At 43.1% G+C, this 12,533-nt stretch overlaps 1 protein-coding gene across 5 annotated transcripts in view; it reads right to left on the bottom strand.

The window, feature by feature from the left end:
* MIA2 (MIA SH3 domain ER export factor 2) overlaps positions 1 to 12,533 on the bottom strand; it is a 551,575-nt gene that overhangs the window by 115,408 nt on the left and 423,634 nt on the right. For all 5 annotated transcript variants that reach the window (XM_069208615.1, XM_069208616.1, XM_069208617.1 and 2 more), the window contains 2 exons: positions 10,553 to 10,643; positions 1,973 to 2,111 (listed from right to left, as the gene is read on the bottom strand). In XM_069208615.1, the coding sequence (XP_069064716.1) occupies positions 1,973 to 2,111; positions 10,553 to 10,643 (230 nt within the window). The remainder of the gene's footprint in view (positions 1 to 1,972; positions 2,112 to 10,552; positions 10,644 to 12,533) is intronic.

Below are 12,533 nucleotides of genomic sequence, written 5' to 3'. Positions count from 1 at the left end.
GCTTTAATTTAAAGTTCCTTACTTACCTGTGTGGAGTACCTTGCATTTTATGTATTTACTTCGAATCTTGAGGTTCTAAAATAAATTAAGAAACATTATTTTTCTATATAAAAACTACTGGCCTGGATTTAAGTCTTTGAGTGTGTGTTCCTCATCTATTGCCTGTGTGTGTACAACAAATGCTTAACACTACCCTCTGATAAGCCTACTGCTCGGCCACACTACCACAAAATAGAGCATTAGAATTATCTCATTTTGCCACTATCAACCTCTAACGGGAACCCTTGGACTCTGTGCATACTATCTCTCACTTTGAGATGGTATATACAGAGCCATCTTCCTACAATAAAAGAACTATATTTTATGATGCAGAATGGACACCAATGACAACAAACACCCCTGCACTAAAAAAGTGCTAAAAGGTGCTGGATTTTATTGGATTTCAAAAGGATTAATTTCAACTGAATATGTGGCAAGGCTCATTGGATCATCTTCCTGATGTAATACTATAATAATGACGATACAAACTTGTCGAACAGCAGTTATATTTGTTTCTCTCAGTATAATAAAACACATACATTAATTATGAAAGCAATATTAAAAGTCATGTATTTACTGAAACTGTGGAAACAAAAAAACGTTCTGAGTAAGGATGTACCCTAACAAAGGAATGATCTTAGTTAGGAGATCTGCGTTTAAAACCAATAATCTGTAAAGCGCATCAAATGGAGGTATCAAGTTTGTTAACTATGAAGACTTTGAACTACAGCTATTTAACTACAGGAATATCAAATTATTTAGACACACTAAGTCAGAAAATGCAACTGTCTCATCACTTGGAAAGAGTAATGGGGTTATCAATCCACATTCTTTAATATTTCGACATGCCATCACGTTTCAGGCTGAACATTTGCAGACCAAGGATCATCATCTAAAAAAACAGTCACAGTAACAATTGTCATAATGTCATGGAGTTTATGGTGTGAAATTCATTGCATGATTGTGTGCTGACAGAATGCCGTCAGCACCTACTAATGTCTTGCTATCATATGCTTGGAGAACATACATTAAACTGATGTTAGTCCTGATACTCCTGTGAGGAAGGAATTGTTCTGGGAGGTTCTTGGCATTGTTTTAAGAAACCAATCCAAAAGGTTTATTGTAGTTGGGGCTTAGTTCTTTGGTAGTAGTCACTTTTTAGTCATGTTGTGTTTACTCCCAGCAGACTATCACGAGGACCTAGGATTTTTCAGTAGAGATCCTCATAATGACAAATTAATTCTACTTTCTTATTTTCCATGAATACATCTCTATGAAATAAGGTCACCATGTACAAGAGTAGGCAGAGCATATGAGCCATCCACTGATTCCTTTCCACCATCTTCGAAAGAAGTGATAATGAAAGTATGGATGGGACACATTACTGACTGAATCATCACTAATTACCAGAAAGGTACCCACAACTTGCATCACACCACCGTATCTAGACTATAATCTACATAATCTAATATTTTTCATATGAAAAGATTTTCAGCCTAACACATAAGGTCGCCATGGTCAGCAGGTAGTCAATACATATTTAGGAGCTATTTTTGCCATTTTTGATGCTCAAGAATAGCCCTTAACCAGAAAAAAAGGTTTATTAAGGACAATAAATCAGCTGAAAAAATTAAAAAAAACAGAATGATTTAACAATGAAAAAAGATGTAACAAACTTCTGTAAGTACACGTTTTAAGAAACAAAAGGCATGATATAACAAATATGATGTAACTGTTATGTAACAAGCAGACACAATGCACCAAGTGGGCAACACATAATGATACCGAATACATACAAAAATTAAGTGCAGTTTCAGCATCGTAAGAACATAAAAACTAAGCCCAAAGTACAACTGATATAAAAAAACAATAACAGTGATCTGAAACCCAATTGTTGTGACAAAGAAAATATGCCCCACATATGTTATGGTACCTGTGAAGCTTTAATTCATTTTCTTGATACATTTCAGTCATGACTCTCAGCTTCTGCTGCAGCTTCTGAACATCACACTCAAAATGGGAGTTTTCGGAGTGTAACGTGTTTTGCTCTTTTTGAAGATGGTCAATGCGTTCTGCCAAAATAAATAGATAAATAAATACCTTTAAGGCCACTTGATAGCAAGAAGAATTTGCCAGTTGTGCATATTCTGAACTATGCTATTCTATGAGAATCGCCCTAGATGAACAGAATGAAATGGTTTCTTACCTGTAACTCCAGTTCTCTCGTAGGGGTATTTCCATGATAGTCATAAGCACTGAATAGTTCCGCGCGCCTGCGGGGACCCCGGAGCACTGTTGTGTAGTATATTCTTAAGTGCAATCATCAGCTCCTTGACAAAAAGGTCTGTGAAAAACACTTAAGAATAACAATGTGCAGCCTATGTGAACAGCTACACAGGCCAAATTGTTAGAAGAAAAAAACAGTTGTAGTGTAAATTTCACGTTTAAACCTCTATTTATTCTATAAATACATAAATAAATACATTCTCATATTTTATTTACACCTCTCATGAGAATAAAACAATGTAGGGCAGTGTAGCCCATAGGCTGCCATTATACAGAATGAAAATAGAGCTGTGCCTTTAAGAAAGTAAAGTCTTCCTGTTTCCCATCATGCACAGCAAAAGGCAGTTGCCTCAGTTCTTTTTTGGAGGCTATTAACCTGACATGAAGAAAAAACAAAACATTTGTTGGAGTACCAACCTCCATAATATTCATGTTCTATGTCAACTCCACCGGGGAGGAGGGAGGGTTGCTTATGACTATCATGGAAATACCCCTACGAGAGAACTGGAGTTACAGGTAAGAAACCATTTCTTCTCTCGTAGGGGATTTCCATGTATAGTCATAAGCACTGAATAGAGTAGCAAGCCCATCCCCATAACCGCGGTGGAGTAGATATAAGAATACTGAGAAAAACATGAATCATGCAAACAAATTCTTGAGCAAAGCCTGCCCAACCTGAGCATCTGCCCTAGCGTCTGTATCAAGGCAGTAATGCTTAGTAAAGGTATGGACCGACCTCCAAGTGGCAGCCTTGCATATTTCTGCCAAAGGGACATTTCTCATCAAGGCTACAGTAGCTGCTTTCCCTCTGGTAGAGTGGGCTTTTGGCCTACCACCAAGGGATTTGTTTGCTAACTGATAACATAACATTATACATGAAACAATCCACCTGGATAAAGATTGTTTAGATGTACCCAAACCTGTTCTGATTGGGCCATAGTTAATAAAAAGCTGTTGTGATTTTCGTAAGCTTTTTGTCCTGTCCAAGTAAAATTTCAATACTCTCTTTACATCCAGAGAGTGCAGAGTTCTCTCAGCAGGAGTAGCTGGATTCTGAAAGAAAGTCGGTAATGAAATTGTTTGGTTCACATGGAAGTCGGAGACTACCTTAGGTAAAAATTTTGGATGAGTTCTCATTACCACTTTTGCAGAATGAAAAACCGTGTAGGGTTCCTGAGCGCAAAGGGCCTGGATTTCGCTGACCCTACGCGCTGAAGTGATTGCCACCAGAAAAGCAGCTTTCCATGTGAGATGTTGCAGCGATGCCTTATGTATTGGCTCGAATGGCGGCAGCATCAGACGTGATAAGACAACGTTCAGTTCCCATGGAGGAGAAGGCTTTCTAATGGGGGGAAAAACCTTCTTTAAACCTTCTAGGAAATCCTTAATAATCGGAATCCGAAAAAAGGAAGTTTGTGAAGGACTCTTTCTGTATGCTGTGACAGCCGCCAAGTGAACTTTTATTGACGACAGTTGTAAGCCCGATTTTGCCAAACTTAACAAGTATGGCAGGATAGATTGTTCTCCACAGGAAACCGGGTCAATGTTGTTGTGTAAACACCAAATGCAGAATCTCTTCCACTTGCTTGCATAGGCTGATCGTGTGGAAGGGCGCTTTGCTTCCTTCAGAATTTCCATACAATCCTGAGGTAGGTTCAAGTGTCCATATTGCACTAGCTCAGGAGCCATGCTGCCAAACTCAACGATGAGGGGTTGGGATGAGATATCTGCCCTCTGAACTTCGTGAGAAGGTCCGGACGATATGGTAGCCTGATGTGTGGTTTGAGTGACCGGTGAAGAAGGTCTGGGAACCACCACTGGCGTGGCCACTCCGGAGCAATTAGGATCATTTTGGTCTGAACATTGGACAGCTTCTGGAGGACCGCCGGAATCAGGGGAAGCGGTGGAAAGGCGTAAAGAAATGCTCCTGACCAGCTTATCCACAGGGCATTCCCCAGTGTCCCTGGATGGTAATATCTGGAGGCGAAGTTTTGGCATTTTTTGTTTTCTGGGGTTGCGAATAGGTCTGTAGAGGGGGTACCCCAGAGTGCGAAAATGGAATGAACGACGTCGTCGTGTAGTACCCATTCGTGGTTCTCGTCCATTACCCGACTGAGGGCATCCGCTTGAACATTCTGGATGCCGGGCAGGTGAGTTGCCACTAGTGACAGGTTCCTGGCTAGAAGCCAATGCCAGATTGTCTGAGCCTCTCTGGATAAAATTCTGGACCTGGTGCCTCCTTGTTTGTTCACGTAGTACATAGTGGCCACGTTGTCTGTCTGGAGAAGGAGAGTTTCCGTTCTCAGAGAGGGAAGGAAGGCTTTGAGCGCAAGGTGGACTGCGCGAAGTTCCAGCAGGTTGATGTGATAGAGACTCTCTCTCTGTGACCACTCGCCTTGGACTCGAAGATGTTCCATGTGCGCCCCCCATCCGATCAGTGACGCATCTGTTACGATGGTTTGAGATGGGGGCCGTTGTTGGAACGGAATCCCCACCAAGAGATTGCTGGGTAAACACCACCACTTGAGGGATTGTAGGGTGTGAGGAGAAAGAAGGACTTTGTTCTCCCAATCGTCCCTCAGTTGACACCACTGATCCTCCAGGTTTTCCTGCAATGGTCTCATATGGAGGCGAGCATTGGGAACCAGATGGATACAAGACGCCATCGAGCCCAGTAGAGAAGCTATTATTCTTGCAGTGGCTTGAGGTCTTTCCTGCAGTTGTTTGCACTTCTGGAGAATCGATAACCGTCGTTCCTCCGAAGGAAACACCTTTCCTAGCCTGGTATCTACAATGGCCCCTAAGTAATGCAACCTCTGAACAGGTGTTGCTGTAGATTTCAGGAGATTGACTTGAAGACCAAGTTTTTGCAGCAGTTGTAGAGTCCATTCGAAATGTTGCTGTGTCTCGAGACAACTGGAGGCCTTTATGAGCCAATCGTCTAGATAGGGGTAGACGAATATTCGCTGTTTCCTCAAGTGGGCGGCTACTACCGCCATGCATTTGGAAAAAGTTCTTGGCGCTGATTTTAGGCCGAAAGGTAGAACTGCAAATTGGTAATGGCGTTTTCCGACAGTGAACCTTAGGAATTTTCGATGTTTCTTGGTTACTGGGATGTGAAAGTAAGCGTCGCAAAGATCTATCGCACATAGCCAGTCGCCCTGACGTAGATGTGGATAAATTTGGTGTAAGGCTAACATCCTGAATTTTTCTTTGCGAATCCATTTGTTTGCTGTCCTCAGATCTAAGATGGGACGAAACTCTTGTTTGTCTTTTTTCGGTACAAGGAAATATCTCGAATAAATCCCCTTCCCTTGCTGGCTGATGGGAACGGGTTCTATGGCTCTTTTTTGCAATAGGATATTGACCTCTAACTGTAGAGCTTCGAGATGGCGGTTGGCTGTTTTGGGTGGAACAGATGGTGGAGGACTGGTGAATCTGAGAGCGTAACCATGTCTCACAATATTCAATACCCAGGCGTCTGTTGTGATGCGTAGCCACTCGTCCAGATGATTTGAGATACTTCCCCCTACCGGAGTGGATAACGGAGGAGGGGGAAGCAAAGATTCAGGGCTTAGACGTGGGAGCCTGTCGAGTTGCCTGAGTTTGAGGTGTTGAACGACCCCTTGTCGACCTTCGCTGAGTAGAGAAACCCCTTTGATACTGCTGTTGTTGCTGTTGCTGGGGGCGCGAAGACATCCAGTGTGGCGACTGATACCGGTGGGTGAAAAGTCGTCGTTGATATGGCCGGAAAACCTTTCTTTGTTCTTTCGGTCTTTCCATCCCTACCGCTTTCAAGGTATCTAGTTCAGCTTTCATTCTAGCCATCTCGTCATCGGCATGAGAACCGAACAAGGTGGAGCCCGAGAAAGGCAGGTTTTGTATTCTCTGCTGCGCTTCAGGTTTGAGTGATGTAAGTCTCAACCATGCATGCCTTCTGAGCGCTATCCCGTGTGCATAATTGTGTGCGGATAGCACCGAAGAGTCAGCTGCAGCACTTATAATTTGGTTAGACACCATGGATCCCTCACCCACGACCTCCAGGAAATCTTCCCTTTTATCCTTAGGAAGATGTTCCGCAAACTGTATTAAAGAGTCCCAGAGGGCACGATCGTACCGCCCTAATAACGCAGTAGCGCTGGCTGCCTTCATCGTGATGGCTGCAGTAGAGCATACTTTTCGTCCTGCAGCATCTATCTTTCTGCTCTCTTTATCTGGAGGTGAAGAAGAAGATGGTGAGGTTGAATGCAGTTTCTTTGCCGCTACTATGACCACCGAATCAGGAACTGGGTCCGACCTCAAGAATAGAGGATCTTGTTCTGGTGGACGATATTTTTTAATAAGTCTGGAAGGAGCAGACTTTGTTGCGGCCGGTGCAAGGAAAATATCCATTGCTGGTTCAAGGAGACCTGGAACCAGTGGAAGCAAAGGTCTGGAAGATGTCCTGTGATGCAAGGTCTCGAAGATCACTGACGTCGATGGGGCAGGTACCGCCAGCGGGATGTTCAGCTTGGTTGCCCCTCGTACTAAGACCTCCTGGAACGTATTCACATCATCTATGGGGGACACTCTCGGGGACGGTGAGTCCGATAGGGTTGGAGAGTAGTCCCGTGTAGACGAAGAAGAACGCCTGTGATGTGAATGCTGAGATCTCTGTGGGTCATGACGGTGTCGAGAGGAAGAAGAGCGTCTAGAGGAATGTCCCGAACGTCTTACAGACCGCGTTGGAGTCCTCAAAACAGACTCTACAGGCGGAGCCGGAAGAGGCGCCGTAGGTGTTACCGGCGTCTGTGGCAATGGTGATTGTCGAGGAGAGAGTTGTGGAGACGCTGGAAGGAGGATGATTGAAGCCGAGGATTCTGAGGTTGTATAAACCCTCCTAGGTCTTTTTGATTGTCTCGACGTCGACACACTCCTCGACGTCGAAGTACGGTGACGGCGAGTGTCCTTCGCCGTCGATTCTTCTCGCCGTTGAGAATCTCTCGACGACGACCCTCGACGTCGCCGTGATGACGGTGAACGTCTACGACGTCGAGCACCCCTCGACGTTGATCGATCTCGCCGTTTCGACGGCGAACCGGATTCAGATCTCCTCGACGTGGAACGTCCTCGCCGTGTCGACGGTGACCCAGATCTCGACGGCGAAAGTCCACGCCGTCTCGACGGCGAAATCGTCGTCGACGGCGAGCGATGTCTCTTTCTCGCCGGCGAACCACTCCTCGACGGCGAGCATGTTGGCGCCGTTCCTTGCCTCGACGTCGACGCCCTCGACGTCGTCGGAGACCTGTGCCGTTTTTGAGCCGGTCTGGTCGGAGTTATAGAGGAACCAGTGTGAGCCCTGGTAGAAGACTGACCTTCTCCTCGCTCTGTGGTAGAATGACCACTTTTCCTCCTGTCCTCTTTCGCCTGGAGTCGGATCTTCTCCCTGTCACGAAGGGTCCTTCTGGAGAAGGTTTTGCAGATGTCACACGACTCCGGTTTGTGGCTGGATGGAAGGCAAATTATGCAGACCCGATGTGGATCTGTTTTGGCCTTTTTTCTGCCACAAGAAGGACATTTGTCAAACAGTGAAGGCATTTCTGAAGTAGAAAAACCTCAAAATTCTGTCAGAATCTAACAGAAAAAAGCAGAAAATTATCACTCAATGTTAAAAACGTCGAGTGAAAATGAAATTCAAAAGATTTTAAATGAATTTCTGTCACAAAAGGATTTTGTGAGGTAGAGCTCAATGCTTCAGGGTCCTGTCAGAAAGGAGCCGGAAAAAAGAACTGAGGCAACTGCCTTTTGCTGTGCATGATGGGAAACAGGAAGACTTTACTTTCTTAAAGGCACAGCTCTATTTTCATTCTGTATAATGGCAGCCTATGGGCTACACTGCCCTACATTGTTTTATTCTCATGAGAGGTGTAAATAAAATATGAGAATGTATTTATTTATGTATTTATAGAATAAATAGAGGTTTAAACGTGAAATTTACACTACAACTGTTTTTTTCTTCTAACAATTTGGCCTGTGTAGCTGTTCACATAGGCTGCACATTGTTATTCTTAAGTGTTTTTCACAGACCTTTTTGTCAAGGAGCTGATGATTGCACTTAAGAATATACTACACAACAGTGCTCCGGGGTCCCCGCAGGCGCGCGGAACTATTCAGTGCTTATGACTATACATGGAAATCCCCTACGAGAGAAGTTATATTTACCAGCAGAAACGTCAGTACACATTGTCCAGTACATTAATCAAGGGATACTGTGTTTTTCTATTCAGCTGGTTAAAAATCTAGTCTGGAAGTTTCACGATTAACTCTGTTCACATTGCTCTGTACCTCCTTCCAACTAAACCACTGCTATTGACTCACAAAAGTTAAATCATAAAATAGAATTTACATAATTCACAAATGAATTGTGGAATATTTCTCCTCCCTCCCTCTATCCCCCATCAAACAGGCAACTATCACATGCTATTTTTGTAGGTGATTGCAACGGTTAGGGGTTGGTCAGTCTGCCCACAGATTGCCCATTTCAAGATACCCAAGTATAGTGCAGGCTCAGTGATCAAAGAACTAGTCTGCCAGCATCATTCACACACCAAACACTAAACACATCAGGAATTGTCACAGGTACACATATTGGCCTGCAGTTTGGCCTTTTAAAGCAATCAGGAATATGCAGAAGGAAATCCACACAGTGAGTACAAGATGAAGGGGGCTGCTGCAGAATTGTTAGCTAGTGCTGTAAGTTTGTTGCTCCAAGGGAGTAGAACACCCCTTGGTGCAATGGTTGAGCGCATTAGTGAAAGACAGATCAGAAAACTGAAGCTGTGAGTCCACCTTTCACAGTGCAGATGGCACCAGGCCTGCCTTTCATGAGTGAGAGAGAAATCCCTGAAGACAAGTGCAGTTAGTGACTGCACCTGCCTGCAGGGTGAGACCTTGGGGTGTTCATCGGACTCCCTTGACCACCGAGTCTCAGTGCGCTTCCTGATGGCCTCTTTCCCTCTGCACCGGAGTCCACTATATGGCATTGGTGCAGAGGCTGAGTGTTTCCCTCATTTACATGGGCCCATTTAGGATAGTGCTGGTATTAAAAGTGCACTGGTGCTATCTGTATATTAGGAGGGGCTTCACAAGCATCTGCTGCCCCTTCTATATTACCAAAGTGCCCCAGGACTGCAGAAAGTGGCTGCACACCACAGCTGTGCCCTTGGGGCACTTCACATAATATGTGCCCAGGTCAGGCTTATTGGGACTAAGGTGGAAAATTAAGGGGAAAGAGCTTTGGGCAGAAAGAAAGAAAGGTCACAAACAGGATGATCACAGGGCTCACAATAAGAGGATGGATCACCCACTGGTGCTAAGAAAATGGAAAACGAAGAGAAACCTCAGTAGGGAAAGAAAAAGCAAGATTAGTGGGAAGAGAGGAGAGAGGACATCATTGGGAGTCAGTGGGTTCAGGAAGAATGAAGAAATTGGGTGAAATCTACAAGACCACCAGATAGCCATAAAAAGAAGTGAAAGTGAAGCTTACCACTCTAAGCACTAACCCTGCAATAGATGGGGATATGTGTGTTCAGTTTTACACTTGATAGACAAGTACAAGTAGTATTTGAGTAGCTTACACCCACCATCGCTGGCTGATACCTCAGGGTTATAGCTGCATGAGTGTGAATTGTGCCCTGTGGAGGTTACATTCCACTCTTTCTTCCTTCCATCTCCCCCTTAATGGAGTCCTCCCTTGTTTTGAGTACTTAGAAACTTCTTGAGACTCCAAGAGTGTTCTGTGGACTCTTTTCCTGACCTTTGGGCTTATAGCAATGTTCTCTGTTTTGTGGTTAATGGGACGGGACTAAACATAGACCTGTGTTCTACTATTTCTGTTTTTTCTTTTTCCGTCCTGCTGGCCTGGGTATGTTGGCAGGGAAAAATATATGCTTGGTGATACAAGTAGTTGTTCCACAGAGTAGCGATCCCTGCATCTGGCACCTGATCACAGGCCATATCAGAACCACAGCCCAACTACAATTGTTTCAACAACTTGTAAACAACTACTTATTCAAGTTTGCTGTGTTACTATCTTACAATTTCTTGCATCCTATCTTCTCTGAGTTAACTGCCATTCTCCCTTTTCATTTCTCTTCCAGTATACATTTATAAATATAACGGAAATGTATAAAAACACAACACCACAAATATCTGTAAAAACATTATTCCATTAACATTAAAATCATACCTGCAAGTTCTTCCTTAGACTTCACTTCATCAGAGAGTTTGACATACAACTGATTTCGTTCTTCTTCCAAGGTTTTCAAAGATGCGTTTAGCTGTTAAAATATTAACTATTAACAATATCACTAGAAATTTCTACATCCCAAAGCCTTAAAGTAATTAGCCTTGCTCATTTTAAAATTCTAAAGGCTAAACTCTATCCTCTATTATCACCACCAGATTAATCCATGACAGGTTGAATGTGAAAATTATGGCTTAGAAAGAACAATTTAAGAATCTGAAGCAAAACTAAAGTGTAAGTTATTTGGATTACTATCATTCACACTTAATCAAGGGCATAACACAATTATTAGTAAACATTTTGGCTCTGTAATTGCAAGATGGATGTCACAGGCTTTTGAAACAGTTTCTGATGAACTGCATTAAACTCCTTTATCAATTTATATGTGATCAACTTCAGTGCAAACGCCCTTTCACATAAAAAAAAAAAAAAAAATTAAATTTAAGAAAAGTTTGTGAGAATGCTTTGAATAATGGATCTCAATAAAATCACTTTTTCAGATAATTCTATACTATGTTTTTATTAGTAGTGGCAAAGCCAATTACTATCATTTTTAATAACTTCATATTAATGTAACAAAAGAGGCAGTCTCGGAAAATATGTTAAGTATAGCTTACAGCATGTATGAAACACTACAGAAAGAGACATAGCAAAAAGAGCAAACTTTGAGAAAAGGATACTAGACTGTAATGTGCTCGGAACTCCTTGAACATCCAAATGCATTCAATGTTCTTCCTCTCACAATCATTTAAGTTCTGCAAAAAAGCTATTGCAGCTTGAACACTTCTAATGCCTCTTTCCTCCCAAGATCACCAACTGTCAATCTACCTGGAAGTCCGACAGAAGAATAGAGTCCTTAGGTCGCTAAGTCCTTTTAACCTTTAACATGGCTTTTTCCCTGGCAATGGTAAGGGTTGAAATCAGGAAACAAAATAAAGGTACATCTGATATCATTACTGTTTTCTGTTGGTCTAGTGCCTGTAGAATTCTTTCACGGTTTTTAGCCATACTGAAGACCTCCATCATCGTTCTCCTGGCACCTGGTTCCAGGGATAAAATATAAGTCTTCAGCAGTAGCTGCACAACTCTTGCATGTCTATAAATTCACAACAGCATTCTACTCTAACCGAGGTGCGGGAACACCGAAGATGAGAATATTAATACCCCTTCTCATCTTATCAAGCATTTCGACTTGTGAATCAAGTTTCAAAACACCACCTGCTGCGCATCAGTTATCTGTTTAGGATGTCTTTTCCTCCATGTATGTATCTTGGAAGTTGAATCAAAGAAGTCCCATTTCGCCTGCACAAAGCAAGTGTATAACCTTTCCTTTTTGCCCTCCATTGTCTCAACAACATTTGAAACATTAAGTGATATTAGTGTGCACAGCAGTAACAGAATGCAGTAAAGTCCTATCACCTTGGCTTATTTCAGTCTCATCTGGGAGATCAGATGTCTCTTCTTCTGTGTTTATGCAGTGAGAAGCTTGGTTTAAAGTAATCTTTCTGATGTGTGTCTCTCTCTTAGACATTGTTAGCTATGTAAAAGATGGTATGTCTGTTGCAGTCCAGGAACACATAGCTGGATTCAGAGGGAACCTATTCCTGGTGACAACAGGACAGTGATGCTGGTGGGTCATGATCCCCTTCTCTTTTGGCAAAACCCGAGGGCCAGGGTGTGGTGTTTGGGGCCAGTGCAAAGTCAGCTGTTGCTCTATTTGCACAATGTTAGCTCCAGTAATTATTTGTTTTACTCTGATCTCCAGCACAGAACTTTCTCAATTGTTAGCCAAGTCCTAGGATTCCATGTACAGATCTTCAAGTCCAAGAACCCACCAGGCAGCAGCTGGCCCCACAAGGTTATACACACAATCATCCAGCCAATGCCCACCACGTCGAGGGGAATAACATATCACAGTGATGCC

The sequence above is a fragment of the Pleurodeles waltl genome, chromosome 9 (genome assembly GCF_031143425.1).
Source record: "Pleurodeles waltl isolate 20211129_DDA chromosome 9, aPleWal1.hap1.20221129, whole genome shotgun sequence".
In the NCBI taxonomy this organism is placed as follows: domain Eukaryota; kingdom Metazoa; phylum Chordata; class Amphibia; order Caudata; family Salamandridae; genus Pleurodeles; species Pleurodeles waltl.
Note: the sequence above shows the minus strand (reverse complement) of the source record. Positions and strands in the feature narration are given on the sequence as shown.